At 42.4% G+C, this 23,038-nt stretch overlaps 1 protein-coding gene across 6 annotated transcripts in view; it reads right to left on the reverse strand.

Moving 5' to 3' along the window:
• The window catches only part of KALRN (kalirin RhoGEF kinase), a 670,515-nt gene that overhangs the window by 344,945 nt on the left and 302,532 nt on the right, over window positions 1-23,038 (reverse strand). For all 6 annotated transcript variants that reach the window (XM_047099540.1, XM_047099539.1, XM_047099545.1 and 3 more), the window contains exon 10: window positions 9,033-9,155. In XM_047099540.1, the coding sequence (XP_046955496.1) occupies window positions 9,033-9,155 (123 nt within the window). The remainder of the gene's footprint in view (window positions 1-9,032; window positions 9,156-23,038) is intronic.

Below are 23,038 nucleotides of genomic sequence, written 5' to 3' on the forward strand. Positions count from 1 at the left end.
CTTGAGAAACTGAGCAGTTGGTACCCTTTACTGGTATGGGGAACACAGAAGCAAGAGCGTACCTAGAAGGGATAGGAGATGATAAAATAAATTTGGGATACAGTGGGTTTGAGAACCATCTGAGAAATCAAAGTGGAGGTGTCCAGAGAGTCAATGAGTTTATGAATAGGTTGTTCAAGGGTGAGGTCAGAGACAAGACAAGGATTTGGAGGCATCAGACTAGGGGTGACAGCTGAGGCTAGGAAAGAGTATAAAATCATGCATGGAGTGTACAGTGAGAAGAGCCAGTCTGAGGAAATCCTGGGGGAAAGGAAGAAGAGTCTAAGAAGGACCAACCAGAATGACATAAAGAAACCAAGAGAGCATGATGTCATGGAAAAGATGGGAGAAGAGAATTTAAAAAGGAGGAGGTGGTCAACATGGTCAAATGCTTCATGAAGACCAATTAATATTTGAATATTAATATTCAAATTAACATTTTCAAATATTCAAATATTCAAATATATTCAAATTAATATTTGAAAAAAGGAAGACTTTGGTAAAATTAACCTCAGTTGCCCAGAGGAAACAGAAGTCCAATGGCAGGGGTCAAAGGGCATCTAGGAGGTGAGGAAGTAGAGATGGCAAATATAGACTCTTCTCTCAAAGTTTAAGTTTCTTTTTATTCTTTTGTTGTTGTTTTTAAGGTAGGAAGGACTTGAGGATGTTTATATCCTAAGGGAATAAAGGGTCACCTCTCCTGGAAAACCTCCAGTGATATGAAGCACACAGCATCATTCTGATTTTGGACAGCTCATAAAAAAGCAACCATGGGTTAGAAGTTATACCTGAATTAAGCTAAAATTGGCTTCACTATCCCTTCCACCCTTATGTCTTCTAACAGGAAGACTTCAAACCCCCTGCCTTCCATAAAACATTATTTACTCAAGACTGAATATATACAGTTACTTCAACTTCACTATCCTAACAATCTTCTGACAATCACAGTATGGTTTTTCAATATCCTTTTGAATATATATTTTCTCAAATTAGGCACAATAATACATATGATTTAAATAACCAGTGGATAGAGAAATCTTTATTTCTCTGGTTTAGAGATTATACAGTTAACCATTGATTAACATGAACTTAAACTGTGTGGGTCCATTTACATGTTTAAATAAATACAGTACAGTACTGCAAATGTATTTTCTTTTCTTTATGGTTTGATTAACATTTTCTTTTCCTCAGCTTACTTTATCGTAAGAGTACAGCATGTAATACACAAAACAGAAAAATATGTATTAATTAACTGTAAAGCTTCTTTTCAACAACAGGCTATTAGCAGTTAAGTTTGGGGGGAGTAAAAAAGTTATGTGCAGATTTTTGACTATGCAGGTGCTGGTGTCTAACCTACTGAATTGTTCAAAAGTCAACTATATTTTAATTTATATCATTACTCAAAAGACATTAATATTTCTCTCTGTTCTAAGAGCAAAGTCTAGACCCTTTCATCTAAAGGTCAAAGTTCTTGAGACTAGACACAACCTACACTCCTTTGAGCTTTTCTACAGTGATCCACTCTCTCCCATGTAGAATCCTCCACTCTCAACAATGTATAGATCTCACAAAATTTACGGGAGATGCCAGGAAATTTGAGGGCTCTCCTCACTACCATAGTTTTCCTTGAACCAGAATTGAAATCATATCAGACCTGCATTTCCATATCCCCCATACGATGGAGCAGACCATGGTCCTCTCTAGCAGCAGTCAGGGATTTCCGCCCACCCCTTCTCATGTGTCTACTATTTCTCCACATTGTTTACTACCCTCAGGTTTGTAGATTTCATATAGATGTGATTCTTTCTCATATACCTTCATGAGAATTAGAATGAGTCTTTAAAAAAATTTTTTTCTTCTGTCACCATCTGATTTTGGACAGATCATAAAAAAGCAACCATGGGTTAAAATACCCTAAAGTCTCAGCAATGTTTGATAATTTATATTCTTGTATTAAAATTTAAGTATACTGTTTGTTACATATGATTTTTCTTGATATATGTATATACATTTTGCAGGCAAAATATTTGTATTGTATTTTCCTACTAAGGTGACCTAAGGGCATTTCCTTCACAAGATGCTTCTCTGTCACCTCTGTGGTGCCCCACATATCTGGTTTGGGCTTTACTGGGATAATTTTCTCCTTCCACTGCAAAGTTCACTTAATTCTTTATAGATATATCAACAAAGCTTTCTGCCCAATCTTTCCCAGTCTTTATAAGATGCGCTCACCTCTTGCCAGAAGTCCATCATCCTGGCTGTGTAGGATATATTCCAGAACACTTTTTAAAACACCATCTACATAGGCAGCCATTTGTTTTTCAATGCCTCCCTTCTTTTCTATAGTCACTTCCATCACATGGAACAAAAGATAAAAACACCCCTGTGCTTTTGAGTCTTTCAGTTTGCTACCCAGAACTTCAAGTCATGGGGAATGCAGTCTCACTTTCTTCTGAATGTGCCATTTGTTCCATACAGGAAGCAGCAGAAGTGGGGGACAATTCATGGTCTTGATAAGAGGTTCCTGGCAGGCTCGCTATACTACCTTAGATATTGCCTCCTACCCTCTCTCAATTTCCACATAAAGTGACCTTCAAAAACCAATGGTTGGGAGTTACCCACAATATAACATATCTTTCTTCTTCCTGAGAGCGGTCATGAGAGCCCTCCCATCAGCTCATGCTACTTTTCCCTGGTGCTTCATGGAGGGAATGTCCTGAATATACTCAAGTGGGACAAATGTCATGCAAGACCCAAAGGGGGAGACTGTATTTCATTTGTCTGCTTTTTCACATTCTTCCACTTGCCCACTTCATGACATTAATTTCTCTGCATTTTCTTGGCTTTCTTCCTCACTATTTTTTTATTCTACCAAAGAAACTTTTATCTTATCTAAGAAGCTAGAGTGTGAAAAAGCATCTATTGAAGTTTTGCCACCTTCTCTTCCTGCTTGTATTTGCAGTTGCTATAATTGGTCACCATCTCAGGGATGAAAAGAAAGATGGAACGTACTCCAAAGATCACTACACCATCTCCTAGGCAGGACTATTTACTGGATCACCAAACGAACTAATGGTTTCACTAGAAATGCTTCTTTAAAACCCTAGAAGAATAAAGATTATGACTCCTCTCAGACTATGGGACTTCTTAGAGAGTTAGAATATGTTTCCTGCCGATGGGGGCACCTGGCTGGCTCAGTTGGTAGAGCATGCGACTCTATAGCTCAGGGTCGTGAATTTGAGCCCCACGATGGGTGTGGAGCCTACTTAAAATTAAAAATTAAAAATAAAGGATATGTTTCCTGCATGTTTTTATTTGGATCATGAGTTCTTCAAGACAGAAACTATTATATCTCTTTCATTTATCATGGTGACCAACACAGACTTGATTAGGCTTGGGAACTGATAAGTACCACTGTCTGACTCTGAGGGCATGGGCTTTCTATCTCTATGAATTGCCTATTCTACTTGCCCTTAGAGCTCCAGTAGGTTAGCTGTTTACTTTGAATATCTTTTATGGGTAAGGTCACTGATAGGGCTATTAAAATGTTTTCTTTCCATTTTTGCCTATTTTGACCCCAAGATTCAGAATGGATTTTTTAATTTTTAAAAATTTTTATTTCATTTTCAAGAGGGAAAGAGACAGAGCATGAGCAGGGGAGGGCAGAGAAAGAGGGAGACACAGAATCTGAAGCAGGCTCCAGGCTCTGTGCCACACAGAGCCCAATGCGGGGCTTTAACTCATGAGCCACGAGTTCACAACCTGAGCCAAAGTAAGACACTCAACTGACTGAGCCACCCAGGTGCTCCCAGAATGATTTTTTTAAAGTGTTTTCTATTCAAATGTGAGAATAAAGCAAGAGTCAGATAAACAACTAACCAGAGATTATTGAATGAAGTACTTAATTGTGCCTATGTTTTTATATTCCTTTAAATCTTTCTTTAAATGGTCTGTTCTTTCAAAAATGTTACACTAATGCTATTTAATATGGTTAGCTGCTTAAATGTGATTTGGTGCTTTGAGATTTTGGATAATATATATTTGAATGTAAATGATTGCTAATTTTTTTACTAAGCTAGCTTACAGAAAGTCTGGCATTTCAGATAATGAGGTCATAAAGCAGACCACTCACAGAGCAGGCACAGCTGCTATCTAAACCACAGGCACTTGAGTACTTTCCTACTGAGTGATAGCAAATATCTCAGGACAAAATAACAGTACCAAACCCCATACAACCTCCTGGAAAGATATGGATACACCTACCCCCTGACAGTTATGCTGTGATTGGCAGAAACTCCATCCTATGCTTGTTTATTTTTATTTTTTTTTCTGTTATTTAATGTTTATTTATTTTTGAGAGAGAAAGAGAGAGACAGAGCATGAGTGGGGAAAGGGCAGAAAGAGACAGAGATACTGAATCTGAAGCAGGCTCCAGGCTCTGAGCTGTCAGCACAGAGCCCAATGTGGGCCACAGACCATGAAATCATGACCTGAGGCAAAGTTGGACTTTTAAATGACTGAGTCACCCAGGTGCTCCTATGCTTGTTTTAGACTTCTGATAATGACTACTGTGCCACAGTAGTATATTTATTTATATATATAAATATAATAAGTGTCTTTTGAAATCTGATTTACTCTACGGACTGATTTATTCTTCATGTGATGAGTTTATCAGCAACTTGAGTCAAGTACATACCAGGACCAGAGGGTTTCCCACTAGTGCCCAGGTCTTCTATTTGGGCATGGAAAATCTCAGTATCTCAGACTAGAAAGATCTATAGAGACAGATCCCTGGTACATCCTTGGCCCCAGACTCTCACCACCTGCCTGTCAGGAGCCTCCCTGGCCAGGTGGTCAGGACTGTGGCTCCTTTCCTCATTCAGCTCAGCTTCTATGTAGACTATTCAAAGAGTGCCATCTGCAGGATGAACTGAGGACCATAACTACTTCATTCATTTCCTTCAAATAAAGTTAAAGAATTTGTTTAAAACTCGTTCAAGCTCTAATAAACACAAAAGTTAAATGCTACTGACAGGTAATAGTTTGCTACATTAATTTTTCACAGCTATAATTTATATTTATTATTGCCTTAAATGTCTTTACACTATCTACAGAATAGAAACATATTTGCTCCAGGACTTTACACTGCCCTTCGACCTTTCCCTGTGGGTAACCATTTTCTCCACTTGCGTGCTTGCTCTTCACTGTAGAAGGGCAGATTCCCAGGAGCTGTAACAGATGCAACAGCTCTCTTTCTGCTTTGATTCAAGATAATTTTTTAATTAATTCTTTAATTTTTAGAGAATCGGTGCTTGAAATTTTGTTTCAAGTCAGCCTTAGTCAAAGAATCATAAAAATACAAAATTTAAAATAGCACTGGTGAAAAACGACCCCCCCACCCAGCCTCCTACACCACACTATTTGTGATGCCCTTCCTGACTAAATCTCATAATCAGCAATCCAAAAAACAAGAAACAAGAATTTCCATGCTTTGGCTTGATCTCTGACTCAAGAATTGTCCAATTTCTGGTTAAATCCACTCCTCCCCTCCCAATGGCCCTCACTTGATTGAGAACAGAAGCAAGGGAGAGAGGGAGAGAGAGAGAGAGAGAGAGAGAGAGAGAGAACACTCCCTTTCCTGTCTGGATCACCCCCTTTCTCAGCACTTGTGTGTGATGATCATGTTGCACAGAACAAAGCAGGTCTGAGGCTCCTGACAGTCCATCTGCCTTTGCCATGGTCAAGTTGGTTTTCCTATGTGGACTACCAATTCCAGGATACTAGGCAGTTTCACTGCCCACTCCTTTCCTCAGAGTAGGGATGAGAAAACAAAATAGGATTTATTACAAGGCTATGAGATGCATCTCTAGAGACCTATTTACAGGGCAATAAGGCAACCTCATGGCCCCTTGCTTACATATTCTCTTTGTTGTCTACATCTGTCCCCTTTCCAGAGGAAACATTTCTAAAAGCATGAACCTTTTAGAAGGTATAACTCAGGACACATGAGTTGGTTAGCTGGTTAACCACATTAGTTGGTTAACTGTCTGACTCTTGGTATTGGCTCAGGTCATGATATCATGGTTCGTGGGATGGAGCCCCATGTGCGGCTCTGCACTGACAGCATGGAACCTGCTTGGGATTCTCTCTATCCTTCTCTCTCTCTGGTTCTCTCTCTCTCTCTCTCAAAATAAATAGACCTTTTTAAAAAAGAGATATAACTCTCCTAAGAAAGACACAGTCTTATCTGAAAACAAGGACAGGGAGAAGTGGATTGAGCCTAGGAAAGGCTGTAATGTACTACATCAAATGGAATGACCACTGCAGCATCTCCTTCCCACTCCCCCTACTCTTGCTGTTTGTCCTGTACTTTTCATGAGCAAACTGGCACTTGGAAATGATTTTTACCCTCTGTTCCTATACTTCAATAAGGAAGGACAGCAGTGAGGGTGAAAACATGACTCTGTAGTCAGACGTTTTAAATGCTAGCAGAGCCACTGACAAGCCAGATGACTTGGGGACACTGAGGAATTTTCTGAGCTTTAGTGTTGTCTTCTATAAAACAAGGCTAATCCTATGCATCATTCAGGATTGGTGAGAGCTAAAACATATAATGGAAGTGTAAGCTCTCAAAAATGTGTCCATTCTTTCTTTAGTATGAATTTAAGTGAGTGCGTCTCTACTACTAATTGAAAGGCACTGTCCTTGTGAAAGGCTTATTATCAGGTATCAGTGAGAAGCTAGGGGAGCAATTGGTAGAAATGTTAAGAGTTTCAGTGGCAGCCAGTTGTAACAATGCACAAAAACAACACTTCCCTCAAGGGCCTATAACCAAGGCTGGCATCGCCTTTGAGGCTGCAGCAGAAAGAGGGCAAGGGGTGGGGGATGCCTGGGCCAGGGCTGTGGGTGGCTCTGGGGATATCCTTTCTAAGTGAGGAAGGGCTGAGCCAAAGGACAGACGAAAGGCAGGAACACCACACAACTATAAGATGGCTCTATTCCAATAGTTTGTCTCAGATACCACACTCCCCACTCAGCATACAGGGAGACCATGTGGCCATCTCCCATCCTTTGCCCACTAACAGACAGCAGAGGCACCCAGGATGCCTGGCTACTCAGATGTTTTGGGACTGTGCTACATCCAGAGGAATATTTGGCTTGTGTCTATATTACATTGGCAGAATCCAGCCCATTCTGCAGAAGGTCCTTGTATGGATGAAGCTTAGTTTTTTGCTTTTGTAGTGGTGGCAAAATAAATATAACATAAAGTTTTTAAGTTCAGTGGCATTAAATAGATTCACATTGCTGTACAACCACCATCCATCTCCAGAACTCTTTATCTTGTAAAACTGAAACTTGATATCCATTAAATAATAACTCTCCATTCCTCCCTACCCTGCTCTAGCCCTGGCAACCATCATTCTACTTTCTCTGTGAATGTGTCTACTCCAGGTAATTCATATAAGTGGGCTCATACAGTATTGGTCCTTTGTGACTGACTTACTTCACCTAGCATAATGTCTTCAAGAGTTATTCATGTTGTAGCACGTATCAATTTCTTTCCTTTTTAAGGCTGAATAATATTCCATTGTGTATGGACCACATTTTGTTTATCCTTTCATCTGGATACTTGGGTTGCTTCTATCTTTTGGCTATTGTACATGATGCTGCTATGAACACTGGTGTACAAGAATCTTTTCATATCCCTGCTCTTAATTCTTTTGAATATAAATGTAGAAGTAGGATTACTGAATCATATGGTGACTTTATGCTTAATTTTTTGAGGAATTGCCATACAGAGACTATACCACTTTACATTCCCACCAACTGTGCACAAAGATGCTATCTAAGGCTTTCTTTATTGGATAGGTCGGCTCTAATCCATCTGTATTTCTGGCTTGAGGTCACTAGTGACTCAGTCTTTCTGGCACCTGCCAGGCCTCTCACTTTCCAGCACATACTTGCCACTTCCCCAGAGATGTGGCGCGCTCCCACCATTTTCCTGTCCTTTAGAAGATTCTTTCAGTTCTTGGCAGGGTCTCACCTTCCCCACCCACAGCTCACATGGGTCTGGTGGCCTCCTTGGGTGAGTGGTAGTACTCTGCACAATGCCCAGTGTGACACCCACACTGAGGACTGTCCGCATGGTGGTGGGATCAGAGCCAGCCCTGGTTAAAGCTGTCATGTGGCAAACCCTAGCTTTGTCATCCTCCCTTCTGCCCCATACGGATTCTCATCAGATGCCCCTTCTCTGCTTTAGTCCTCAGTCTTAGTTTCCACTGCAACTGATCACACTTGACAATATAAGTGGACAAGGTAGTATTTCATCTTGAAGATGAAGATGTTCAGAATCCATCGGAGATTCCCCAAAAGAGGAATATAAGAGTTAGGATAAAATTTGGGGGCTGGAGGCTCAGAACAAAAAACTCTCCTGTATAACTATCATGAACTCAAATGGTCAAGACCTCTCACAGCATCTTTGTGTAATTAGATAAAAATGCCCTTTTGGGATTACATGTGCAACTCAGCTAAAAGACTGAATATTACACCATGTTCTCTGGGCACATTCAGCCTTGTGACTACATGATGTGGTGAACAGGTGCCATCTCTTCCTCCAGGTCCTGGAAGACGCACAGCTTTGCAAGCAGAGCTAATGCTGATTTTCAGCTCCCACTTGCCTACAGGGATAACCATAAGCAGTAGTTCTGGGCTGTTGCTGTTTCTAATGTCAGTTCCTTCCACCATTACCACCTTGTGACAAGGCATTTACATATCATGCTGGCAGGAAATCTGCTTTGAAGATCATAAACTAAGGGTCTCTTTATCACTCACCTAGTGATCCAAAAACAGACAAGGGTCTCCTTGCATCAGGCAGGAAGGCAGCCCAGAAGCCATTGGGCTATCACCCCGACATGCCCCACCAAATACCAAAGCCATAGCCCTGGTCTCCCTTACCCAGCTCCACACACACACACGACCAAACAGCATCTCACCTGAGCCACCTCTTCAAAGTCATCATGCCTCTTCTGCAGGGCCCGGGCTCGATGCAGGGACTTCCCAACCCCGGTGTGTTTGCTGAGAAAGGCCTCACCATGGTTTTCAATCCAATCCAACACCTGGTCAGAGAAGGAAGACAGAAGGAAAAACCTGAGACTACATGTGCTACCATAAGAGTCCTACAGTTCCCATCCCAATCGGAAAGCAGCAGTCCAGCTGGAAATGTTCAATCCACTGTCCATCCAGGGGTTTCATTGCTGTCATTGGCAATGTAACAGTCCCACCCTTCACTAAATTCAACTCATCTTTTGTGTCCAGAATATTCCCTCATTACTCTTTCTGTTTTCCCAGGTTTAATTAGTCCATTATTTTAAATAAGCTACACAGACTATCGGGCACAGTTTAAACCTCTTACTACCTTTACTCCGACCACATAAATTCAGGGATGCTGGCAGGAAATTAGGCAGCATCAGGTCAGGGCAGTTCCCTGGCCCTCATGGCTTACTCCTCCCTTACTGCACCGTAACAATGCTCACAGCAGAGGCAACTAGTCATGGGAACCCTGCCTCCTCGGGCTTCTGGGACTCCCTTCCTAATCTTGAGAGTAAAGTCTGTACTGGTTAGACCCCACCTGGCTGCTCCAGATAGTGATCACTAGGAAAACTATCCTTTCAGGCTTTTTCCAGCCCTGTCTTCCAACCAGCACTGACCAACTAACAGTTAACAAATGATAATTTAAGGTCTTTGCATCCTAAGGCCTGTAGTATCTATGATTCTCTACCAGGAAGCAGTGGAGACCCCGTGTATTTCTAGGCTCAAGATCTAGTGATTTGGCCTCAGGACATTTTCCTTGGTATTGAGAGAAGCTGGAGAAGTAGAGGGACAAGGGAGGGGATGCTGAGAAGGTGAGAAAATATGTTGTCCTGGGGAACACTGGACAGGAGGAGTAGAAACCCTTTAGCAGGAGCCTTGAAATGTAGGGGGGGGGGAGTGGGGGGGCGGGGTGGGGGCCTAAAGCCTTTAACACCTGTTTTGCTTTCACACTGATGGCCTAACAAAACTGTGTGCCTCTCAGGGAGAGGGAAGCAGTTCATCTCCTGGTGCTTCAGTTCATCTCTGAAGAGCTAATGCTCAGTGAAGCAGGTGGCTGCAATTAAATCAGTTAGAGTACACAGACACACCTATTAGAGACCCTGCCAAGACAACTAAGCCCACTCCATTCCTGTTACTCTGGACTTGACCTGAACATTTGATTAACGATGTACTAGCCTTCCTAGGTTCTAGAATGACTTTCTGGAAAATGATTTAGATGAACTGAGCCTGTTTAAAAGGATGCTTTAGTCCATTCCTCTGTTTCTTCTACAGATTGCCCAGTGGCAAGCAGACAGACCAGATCATTCCATGGACTACAGGCATGGGAGTTCTGGCTCCACAGAACCTTGCCTTTGGCTTCACTTCCTTTAACATTTGAGATAAATTATACTTGCAATTGTGCAAAGTATAGAAGCCTTCAAAGTCTCCATCGACACTATCATAAAGCCCACAATAGGATTGGTATTAGGTCAGAGAAATGTATGTATGAATATAAAAATGAGGTCTGACAAACATTCACTTAACAAAACTGGAATGTCCATTAAAAAGGAGAAAAGAAAGGCTTTTTAGGAAATGACTATATAAACATTGGGTGTAGAGACTTAAGTACCTTATATAACAAATTCTGGCAATATATGCTTTTCATATTCCAGAAGCATGTCTGTGAAAATAAACTGCAGTCATAAGTGAACTGGATTTTTACCTTTTGCAAACACTGAAAGGCAGCACTGAAAGGAATTCGAAAGGTTCCTTTCTTAGAGGAAAGAAGAGCCCACGTCTCTCCAGAATTATGTATGGTGAAATTTCAACACACAGAAAATCAGGAGAGTGCATTTTTACTTGACTCGACACAATCTGATCCCACAATTCTCTGTTGTAACGAGGATGATGGGCATCAGCCTGCATGGCCCACAAAGTTTCCCATATATTGTGTACCATAGACAGTGCGGTTTTATTTTTATGCATATTTAGACTTGCATTAATCCCTTTTTGAGAATGCATTGAAATTCATGGATAATTTTGATAACTTTTATATACAAAAGAGCTGTCTTTTGGTTTTTCACAAAGGCTTTGGAATTTATGACAGATTTTCAGATTACAATTATTATTTTTTTGTTTTGGTTTTGAGCAGTTAAGTATGACCTGCTTGTCTGGCGATGTTTCAGTGAATTTATTTTGTTTCATTTTGTTTTTTCTCTCTCGCTTTAATAGGGTGTGTTATGCTAAAACAAATTGGTTTAACAGGAAAGCTTTTCACCCACTGGTTCACAAATGGTTAGCTTTTATACTCCCTATGGGTGATTTCACAACTTATAAACTGTTTTTTAAAGAGCAATTTGCGTCCTATTTAAGTTCTTTTGCTTTCTTTAAAATGTCAGTTCATTATCAGTTAACGACACTAAGGTTACTTAATTAGCTCTACCTTAACCTCTTAAAAATGTATTTATTTCATATCTGATAGGCTTTTATCAGTTCAAACATAATTTTGATTGCTCTGTGTTGTTATATTGTCTCCATTTAGCCTAACTTCTGCCATTGGGACTGAAGCTGGGGAAACACGTGTGATCTCAGCAAAGATGCAGGGACTGCATGGAAATCAGTTTAACAAATAAAAAAGCAAATGATTTAGGATATGGACAAAATTCCTTTAGTAATACCTAGAGACTGCAAAAGTACCTGGGAATAGAGAAACATAATCACTATAGGAAGTACTGTTTAAAAAGCTGATTTCTGACTATTTCGTTTCAGACAGTTCATTTAGAGCCAGCGTTGCCTAAATGACATGCATTTAGACCACATGCTCTCTTGACCCTGATCCCATGTCCCACAATCCTGAAAGTACCACCCAGCTTCCCACTAGACTGCACAGCACAGAAATGTGCTTTCTGAGCAGACACCAGCAGTGCCTGACAATTGAACATGCAACATTGGAAGTCTGGATATCCCTCAGTTTCTGGTGAGTCCCAGACTCTGAGCATCACTGGCTAAAGAATAAATTGCATTTCTAGCCAAATCCCTGAACCCCTACCAAAGTGTGTATACCCATCAAGGTACCCCTTATTAGCTATCCCTGTTTAATTCTCATCTTACAGAATTTTACTTAAAATAATCATTTACGAATTTCAGTCAAGATAGTACAGGTTGATAGTTAATACCTATTAATGGCTTTGAATTGATATTCAAGTGTTTCCAACATAGGTGGCTTTATTTATTTATTTATTTATTTATTTATTTATTTATTTATTCAAGTTAGTTAACATACAGTATAGTATTGGTTTCAGGAGTAGAACCCAGTGATTCATCACTTACATATAACACCCACTGTTCCCAACAAGTGCCCTCCTTAATGCCCATCACCCATTTAGACCATCCCCCCCATCTACCTCCCTTCCAGCAACACTCAGTTCTCTGTATTTAAGTCTCTTATGATTTGCCTCCTTCTCTATTTTTATCTTATTTTTCCTTCTCTTCCCCTATGTTCAACTGTTGTGTTTCTTAAATTCCACATATGAGTGAAATTATATGATATTTGTCTTTCTCTGATGACTTATTTCACTTAGCATAATACACTCTAGTTCCATCTACATTGTTGCAAATGGCAAGATTTCATTCTTTTTGATTGCCAAGTACTATTCCATTTTGTGTGTGTGTGTGTGTGTGTGTGTGTGTGTGTGTGTGTGTGTGTATAAACATATATATACATACCACATCTTTATCCATTCACCAGGTGATAGACATCTGGGCTCTTTACATAATTTGGCTATTGTTGGTGGCAACTGCACTACTCAGTATTTATCCAAAAGATACAAAAATGCTGATTCGAAGGGGCACATACACCCTAAGATGGTTTTATTTTTTAGTTTCTGTGTTCAGGTTCTTCGGGGATCAAAGAAGCACATGTGGGATGTGAATATCACATATTCAAACAGATACTTACTAGTCTTACTGTGCCCCAGTGCCGGGCACTAGAATAGCCCAGAGTGCAGTATGAAACAAGGCAGGCACCGCCCTGACTCTGGGAGCTCAGTCTATGTGGGGAACAGGCACCAGGCATGAGATCACACAACTGGTCGCTTATTGCAATGGTGAAAAGTGCCAACAGTCAGGGAAGGCCTCTCTGAAGAAGTGAGGTTTAGCTGAGACCTGAGAGAGAGTAGGACTTAACCAAGCAAGGAATGAAAACCATCAGCATGGCTTGAATAGGGGTAAGCAGGAAACGAGCTGGGAGAAGGCAGGAACCAGACCTGCCGAGCCCCAGTGTGCCCAGTCAGATTCCAGGGTTCATCCTAAGAGCCACCAAAGGGCTACAAGGAGGAGAAAGACCTGCATTTAAAAGCTATTGCTCTGACTGCTTTGTGGAGATTTCAAGGAAAACAAGAGTAGAGGTGAGAAAACAGGACGTTATTGTAGAAATCCTGACAAGAGGTGCTGGTGGCTCAGGCAAGTCTGATGGCGGTGTCCGTGGAGACACAGGTCTGAGTAATATTTGGGAGAGAGAATGGCCAGGATTTGGTGGTTGGGTATGGGGGCAATGGAGAGGCAGGTGGAGGCTGACCCCCTGGGGCATGGCTTGGAATACAGCATGGAAGAAAGGTCTGGCCACCGGTGTAGAAGCAAATGAGTTACGAGGGATGGCACAGAGATAACAGATTTTTGTTTTCTTTCCATTTTCATATGCTCTGGTTTTGACAAATGACAGTTATGCCTGTGAACTTGAGTGGGAAGCAGTACCCAGTGATAGTTGTCAATCTGATTCTGGCAAGATGTGCCCTTAGTTTCAAAGGAGCAATTTTTATACACTCAGGTTTAAAAATAAGTTATAAATTGTTAATATAGTTGGATACTAATAATAAAAAAAACAGGGACACCAATCCATTTGAAAAACACAAATTTAGGCTTAAATGGAATTAACCTGTGCATTCTTTTTTTTTTTTTTTCAACGTTTTTTATTTATTTTTGGGACAGAGAGAAACAGAGCATGAACGGGCGAGGGGCAGAGAGAGAGGGAGACACAGAATCGGAAACAGGCTCCAGGCTCCGAGCCATCAGCCCAGAGCCTGACGCGGGGCTCGAACTCACAGACCGCGAGATCGTGACCTGGCTGAAGTCAGACGCTCAACCGACTGCGCCACCCAGGCGCCCCTAACCTGTGCATTCTTGAGTGGACATTTCACTAGAACATAGTTTTTGAGGGGCTCCTTAACCTGACATGCAAAGTCCTCTGTGGTCACCCCACCCCCTCTCAACCCCACCTCCAGTGAGTCCCTGCCTCACCCCTAAATGCCCCAAAACCTGCTTTTTGCCTCCTGAGTTTTACTATTTTTAACTTTACTTGAAATGTCCATGTCCCTTTTTTCTCCCTACATCCACTTCCCAGCTTCCTTCCTACTCATCCTTGAAGCACCATCTCAGAATTACTAGTTCTGGAAAGACTATTATAAAGACTGCTCTTCAATAAACCGCCCAGGCTGGGGGGTGGGATGCCACTCTTCCCTGATTCTTCTCAAACCACAATTACTGCCGCCAGGCCTGTCTCTCCCACTAGACTCTGACATCCTTGTGAGACACAGAACAGCCTGGTTTGCTCAGGACATGTTGAACTGCACTTGGCTCACGCTCATCCCCAGCACAAGACTTTGGGGTGAATGTGTCAGCTCCATGCTCCCCTCCCTCACTCTGTCATAGACATTCTCTCAGTCTGCACCCAGAGTTCTCTCCTGGTGTGCCTCCACCCTCCCCACTGCCCCACCTGACAGGTGGTTAATTCCTGAGGAGTGTGGGATTTTCACCACTGTATCCTACCCTTCCACCACCTCCCCCTGCCCCCAGCATCCCTGCCGGCCCTGCACATGCAGGAGATACTGGAGAACATTTCTATCTGGGAGCTGTCAAGGGAAGTCTGACTGAGCCTCCTGTCCTACCATCTTGAGAGAGGCTGTGCGTCTTATTCTGGAGGCCTGATCTGTGCCCTTTCTTTGGGAACAAACACCCAGGACTCCTGGCCACTCCAGCAGGCAGGCTGTCTTAAAAACAACTTGTAAAGCTCTTCTTCCTTTCTTGTGCCCCAACTGTTCAACCAGAAATTAGTCCTTTCCCAGAACAGTCTTTTCCAAGAGAGATACTCACATCCTGAACCGGATACTGGAGCCAATCTAACAGCCATTACACATAATTCCCTAATTGCCCCCTTTCTTCCTCATCTAATTGTGTTTATTCCAATGAGCACACAAAAGGCAGGGCGCTTTTCAGGGCAGGAGACAGGCCTTTCTAGCTGCTAAGGGAAAGAAAAGAAGTCATTTTGAAGAGAACTATTGATATTTTTCTAAATGGTGGCCATGAATGCAAATGAATTAATGGGAGAAAATCAAGGGCCTAGATGCTTGCTGTTATGGGACTGATGTTTTGAATTCTTCTAATGTGATGGAATCTTAGTTTTAGAGGCAAACCAGAGATATCCACCTTAGAAATTTTAAGTTTGTATCTCAGCTCTACTTACATATAAAAGTATTTTAGGTTCCTAAAGCATCATTAAAATGTGGCACCACCATGGTCAGCATGATTTGTAGACACCATCCTTGGGATTAAGAGGAACCTAGATTCTGGTCCCAGCTCTGCTCCTAACCAGCTGTGATCCAGCTGGGTGTGCACCTTCTCATCTCTGGACCTCACTGCCTCAAATGGAAACGCTGGATCAGACCATCTCCCTAAGTCTTCTTCTAACTCAAATATTTCTTTATATGGAGGTCTTTTATTATACGGAGGGTACAGCAACTCCCCTCCTCAGAAGAAGAGACTACTGTCTGTGGAGGGTTCCCTCTTTGTCAAGCACTAGGCCAGGGGATGTGGCTCATCACCTCATCTGTGCTATCTCACCACAGCACTGGGAAGTGAGAGTTATTATCCCCATGTTTGGATGAAGCAAATAAGTCTCAGAGAGGTTAATTAACTTGGCTGAGCTTGTGCACCTCTCAAATAGTGGAGTCAGGATTCCCTCCTCAGGGGTTCCAAGACCACTTCCTAATAAATTTCCCCTGGTTACCTCCCTGTGTGGACACCTCTTCACCCTGTTTGGACTCAGATTCTCTAAGTGGGGTTGCCCTCTCTGCATGGATGCCCTCCTCACTCAGCCCGGGCCGTGACACTGCACACCATAGTGCCTGTCCCTTGTGGATGGTCTCCTTACCCTGCTCAGTCTGCACCTACCCCAGGCCACCCTCTCTTACAAGTGCTCTAACACCCTGCACCAGGATGCCCCTGTAGAGGGACTCTCTCTTCACTCCGCTCTGGACCACACTTCCTTGGGGACTTCTGGTGCTGAGCTGCCCTCCCACACAAAGATATTCTCAGCCCACTTGGGCTCTGACCTTCCTGGGCCACTGCAGCCCTCTCACCCTGTGGAGATGCCCACCTTGCTCAGGCCCACTTAAGAGGAAGAACCTGCCCTCTTTCAGAAACATTTCTGTATTAGCTCCTTGGACACTGTCCTCAATAGGAATTGCTCTTGACTCACTTACCTTCACTGTGGTCTTCTTTTCTGAACTTAGTCTTCCCAGCCTCTAAATTTTGGAATACCCGAAGGTTGGGGTTCTGGATCTCTTCCCTCTCTTCTCTTACTCCCTGCATTATCTCACCCAGTTCCATGGCTTTAAGTATCATTGATAAGCTAGTCATTTCCATAGTCACAGCTCCAACCTGAATTTCTCTCCTGAGATTGACTCATACCCAATGGCCTCCTTTCCATCTCCAATTTGGCATATAATGGGCACCACAGACTTAACATATCTAAAACAGAGCTCTTGATTCTCTTCTGGCCTCCTTTCCTGGTGTTCTCCACTTCAACAAAAGATACCAGAATTTGCCCCACTGCTTAGCTGCAAGCCTGAGATTCTTTCTTATTAACCCTTTCTTATACACAGTTTCTTACACAACCACTACCAATCCAAGCCACCAGCATTCCTCCCTCAACCCCCAGCCCTCTCAGTGGTCTTCCTCCTTTTTATTTTCAATATTTTTTTTAACATTTATTCATTTTTTGAGAGACAGAAACAGAGCACGAACAGGGGAGGGGCAGGAAGAGAGGGAGACACAGAATCTGAAGCAGGCTTCAGGCTCTGAGCTGTCAGCACAGAGCCTGACACGGGGCTCAAACTCATGAACTGCAAGACCATGACCTGAGCCGAAGTTGGCCGCCTAACTGACTGAGCCATCCATGCTCCCCTAGTCTTCCTCTTTTTACTCATGACACCCCCAACCACTCAGGAGCTGGACCTATTTCTTTAAACATAAATCAATTCACGACATTCCCTTTACTAAAGACTCTACAATTGTTTCTGACCATACTTAGAAAATCCAAATGGTCTTTCTAGCTTATAAGTCTGATTTGACTTGGACCATTTCCTCAAACTTCTCACCCTTTTGTCCTGCTGTCTATTCAACAGCCACCCTGGCCATTCTCCCATCTTCAGGAATGCACCCAGCTCATTCTGGTATCAAGGACTTCTTAGATCCCATTCCACATGCCTGGAACCTCTTCTTAAACACATCACCATGGCTTATTCATTCAGCTTTCTCTCCATACATCGCTGACTATCACTATACGAAATATTACATATCCATTTGTTAGTGGTGGTATTTTCTCTCTTTGTCCTGAATGTATGCTCCATGTGAGCAGGGGCTTTGTTAGTTCGCGGCTGGGTTCTCAGAGAGCATTTGCTAAATAAATGACTGAATGAACTCATCCCATCTGATTTGAGAACTTCCTTCCTGTATGATTAAAGGAAATGGAGACAACTGACAAACACATGAGGAATCAGAATTCCAGCTCTCTGATTTCCTCATCTGGCTCCCCCTGATCAATCATCTTATTCGACACAGGTTATTAAGCCTGCGTCATAATCTGATTCACAGTAAAATAAGCAGGAAGTTTTTCTTGTTTTAAGTAAACTGAAGAACTCCTCCCTCTCAGCAACTACCCCTTCCCCCCCTCCCCAGGCCCTAGGCTCCTACTCTTCAGAAAACCATATTCTGAGGCCAGTAAAAAAGAGCAAACACACAAATCAGCTGTCTACAACACATTTTGTTCTGTTAAAGGTTCCAGTACACACGATGTATAAGAGCACCCAGGGCAGTCTATCATGTCATTATTTCTTTCTCCTGGCAGAGCACGGTGAATGTGAGTCCTGAAGGGGAGTGGCTCACACAGTGCCAGTACCACTCAGTTCCCATCACCTGAGCCCGGAGAGCAGTAGGCGCTATTGAAATGCCCACTTACCAGCAAGTCATTTTCTGTCCCTTCTTTGGAACAAGTATGATCAAAATAAATGTCTTGGCACTTCTCCAAAGAAGACATTCAGATGGCCAATCGACACATGAAAAAATGCTCAACATCACTCATCATCAGGGAAATACAAATCAAAACTACAATGAGATACCACCTTATACCTGTCAGAATGGCTAACAATAACAACTCAGGCAACAACAGATGTTGGCGAGGATGTGGAGAAAGAGGATCTCTTTTGTATTGTTGGTGGCAATGCAAGCTGGTGCAGCCACTCTGGAAAACAGTATGGAGGTTCCTCAAAAAATTAAAAATAGAACTACCGTATGACCCAGCAATTGCACTAGTTGGTATTTATCCAAAGGATACAGGTATGCTGTTTCGAAGGGACACATGCATCTAATGTTTATAGCAGCTCTATCAACAATAGCCAAAGTATGGAAAGAGCCCAAATGTCCATCGATGGATGAATGGATAAAGAAGATGTGGTATATATATACAATGGAGTATTACTCAGCAATCAAAAAGAATGAAATCTTGCCATTTGCAACTACGTGGATGGAACTGAAGGGTATTATGATAAGTGAAATTAATCAGTCAGAGAAAGACAAAAATCATATGACTTCACTCATATGAGGACTTTAAGAGACAATACAGATGAACATAAAGGAAGGGAAACAAAAATAATATAAAAACAGGGAGGGGGGCAAAACAGAAGAGACTCATAAATATGGAGAACAAACAGAGGGTTACTGGAGGGGTTGGGGGGGGATGGGCTAAATGGGTAGGGGCATTAAGGAATCTACTCCTGAAATCATTGTTGCACTAGATGCTAATTTGGATGTAAATTTTAAAAAATTAAAATTAAAATAAATAAACAAATATTTAAAAAGTAAATAAATAAAAATAAGTGTCTTGGTATGGCAGGAGAAGCTATCATTTTTCTGAGAAATCTCAGCTGAAACTCATTAGCAGGTATCTACTCTTTTTCCCCTGAGAAATGTGGTCCCTTGGCCTGACAGACCAATGCTGGGCAGAAGCTGGTCAACAGATATGAAGCCCTAGAGTTTCAGCTGCTTCCACCCTGCAGCCCTCTACTCCCAGCCAGCCCACACCTGTCCCTTCTCAATGAGGCCAAGGCTGGGGTGACCGGAACTCATCTTTGTCCTCGGCATCTCCTTGAATCTCTTCACCCTGGTGCCTTAATGCCTGTACTTCTCATCACTAAGGCCTGGATGTCTTAAGTCAGAGGTTCTCAAACTTCAGAATACTTGAGAATCACCTGGTGTTCATTTTAAAACTTAGGGCAGGGTGTTCAGGGCAGCTCCACCCCCAACCCCCAAAATGTGCCACTTTGGCATGTGGATTATTTTGAGCTGAAGGCACTTGAGACCCTGTGGTCTCCCTTAACTACACAGAAGAATCTAAATTGGGTTTAGAATAAGGGTTATTAGTAGAGACAAATTTTATCTGAGTGACCCATAGGGTAAACATCTAATTACCAAACATCTCTGCTCTTCTTAATGCCCTGTGACACGCATTCCTTTCCTCTGCAATGTCGGACCCTCACCCCATTCTCCTTAGTTCAGAATGACGTATATACCTCATTTTGCCCGTCTTTGGAATTTTCATGTTTATGTGGATTCCCCATACATATACCTATTAAATTTTATTTAATCAAACTCTGTTAATCTTTCTCATATCAATTTGATTCTTAGCCCAGCTAGTAGGACCTTTGAAGGGATAGGAATCCTTGGTCCCCAAGAATGGGACAGGACATTCTTGCTCACTGACAACAGACCCCACATTATCCACAGATTCTGAAACAAAAAATACAGAACAGGGCTAGATAATCTGTGTTTGTAACAAGTTCTCCACTCCGAGCAGATGATTTTAATGTCAGGAGTCTAAGGACCACACTCTGAAAATATAGTTCCGCATTTGCACTTGACATCTTGCTTGTTTTCCATTAACAAAAGGTCCTAGTGATCTTTTCACAGGTGCTCTCAAATCTACCCTTGCCCCATTCCCTAGTTCATGCTTTATGGCCACATGATGATTGTGGCTCCCAGAAGCCTCGCACTCCAACTCAGCTTTCCACTGGCACCAAGTCACCTCAGACTCACTCCGATAGCATGTTTCCTCTGCTCAAATCTCTGAATAGCTCTCCACTGGTTATAAAGTGCTAGTCTTTTTATTATTTAGCCTTGTATTCAAGGTTTCAGAAATAGCTTGTTGGGTCAAGGACACGGTGAGAATAGGAGTTATCAGAAAAACAGGACCCAGGAAGATGGCCGGCTTCTCAATAATTAACATAATAATAAAAAGGAATTAAGGAATTTAATGCACTTAAAATTTCCATGCATCAAGGAAGCCCTGAGGCTCAGTAACTCCCGGGAAGGGACTTCTCTCACCATCTCCCAGGTGCCACCAGCCTCCTAGCCCTGCCAGTTGGAGGCACCTAGGTCCTTCCTTAGAAAGTGCTCACCATGGAATGACTACTCTTCAATCAGAGAAGAGTTTGCATACAGAAAATCAAAGTAAGCACCAAGAGAGAGACCATGACAGGGAAGGGGAGAGAGGAAGACAGAAAGTAGGGCCAAGAGGAAGGGGTCCCGGGTGGGGTGGGGAGGGATTGGAGGATTAGAGTATAGAGTGTGAGGGGTACTAGAAATCCAAGCAATTCCCAGGCAGGAGGGTCTGAGCATGTCTGAGGCAAGCCTCTAGAGCTCACTCCCCAACCCTGCCAATTCTAGGTAGGGAACACTTGGAGAAGGCTGGATAGACAGAGGGTTAGAATGCTCCCTCTAAGATCAGGGACACCAGAGAGGTTAAAGTTTAGGATGTTTCCCTATCTTCTCTCCAATCAGAAGGCAAACCTAATGAGGAGAACCCTCCCTCGATTCCCTCCCTATCTTCCCTACTGCAGCTGAGCCTCAACCCTGGTTTCTTTTGGGGTGTTCACCCTCCCCAAAGAGTCACCTATCATCTTCTTAAATGTATTTCAGTAATTGGATTATGACCATCAAATAACTTAATTGGAAACTTTAATACTGCTAAGTACTCGCATGGGCAAATGGATATTATTCAAGATACGTGTCACAAAGAAGAGCATCAGCAATGCTGAGAACACGAGTGTGAAAAACATGAGAATGGGTAGTGTCTGTTCTAGGGAAATTTGTATCAGAGATAAATGACTGTAGAAGGCAATTTTATAACGACAGAGTAGACGGGAAAGAGTATTTGGGTATGAGTATGACTTGTCTGTGTGAGACTTACTGGACAGGTGGTTTGAGGATGAATCTCAGCTATCAGGCTACATGACCTTGGGCAAGTCCCATCCTTCGGGACCAACTTGTCCACCAGGGCCCTTTGAGCAATGGCATTCCAGCAATAATTTACAAACATCTCAAGGGGAGAGGCTGGATCTCCCTGCATTCCCGTCAGGTAGCATAGTGCCTGTGGCATAGCAGAGAGGCTAAGAGCAAGACCTGATGTCAGACAGACTTGGATTTGAATCCTTATTCTCCTACTAACTGTGTCACCTCAGGCAGATTTATTTAACCTTTCTAAGGCTCAATTTCCTTACCAGGAAGATGGGAGCCAAACTATCACCTGCTTCATAGGCAGATTAAATAAGAAAAGGCAAGTGAAGAGATTAGATGCTTAATCATATGTACCCAGAAAGATGATGAATCCTGAGCTTTAAACAATACAACTTTTATAGGCACATTTAGTCCCAGTAACAAAATCTCAGGGTTGGAACCCAACCATCTCTCTGAGGTTTGAATACTCTCCACAACATATACAACAAGTAACCAGTTCACATTTCAAATTTTGCAGATGGTTCATCTACCTGGGACTGCACCCTGAGCATTTTCCTTCTTAGATACTTTCATCCTTTCCTAGAAGAAGAGTTCATTTCCAGACCCATCATCATTCTGGTCACTCTTTTCTAACTAATCATTCTATGTGCAACCCAAAGTGCTCATCTTTTATTATGCAAAACTTCAGTTGGATCATACAATGTCCAAACTGGTTTAGTATGATTAAGCGGCTATAGTCACTACTGCTAGTAAGAGATTGAATATCTAGAGTTTAAAAAAAATCACTCTCAAATCCTTTTTACATATTCTTTGGCAGGCAGGAACTGACATCATAAAACCTATAATTTTCCATGTGAGGCTCCAAAAAACTGATAGAAACAGGTGAGATACATTTGTGCTACAAGAACTATGGACTTTAATATTAACACAGTCATTCAGAAGGGAAAATCACCAAGCCTGATAAATTCTGCCATCACTGCCTCTCACCAGCTCACCCAACTGGACTGCTTAACAACAAAAGACATTGTTTTTAAGGGAGTGCATTGGAGCTTCAAACCTCACTGTCCCACCCACACCACTGAGACCACCCCTAACCCTTCCTGCCTTACCTCCCACCTTCTCTGACAAGGGTGGGCACCCAGTTAGACTTCCTCTTCTCTGTCCCCTGGCTATACTTAGCTCTGCTTCCTGGCCTTCCCCAGGAATACCATCTCCATCTCCTCTGCCTGAGCTCTAAGGACCACTGCAATCCCACCCCAAGCACAGGGAACTTTCCCTGCTCTTACTCCACTAGCCCATGGTTATT

The sequence above is a fragment of the Lynx rufus genome, unplaced genomic scaffold, assembly GCF_022079265.1.
Source record: "Lynx rufus isolate CCGP_SWC_20201006 ecotype Redwood Valley unplaced genomic scaffold, mLynRuf1.p SCAF_5, whole genome shotgun sequence".
In the NCBI taxonomy this organism is placed as follows: Eukaryota; Metazoa; Chordata; class Mammalia; order Carnivora; family Felidae; genus Lynx; species Lynx rufus.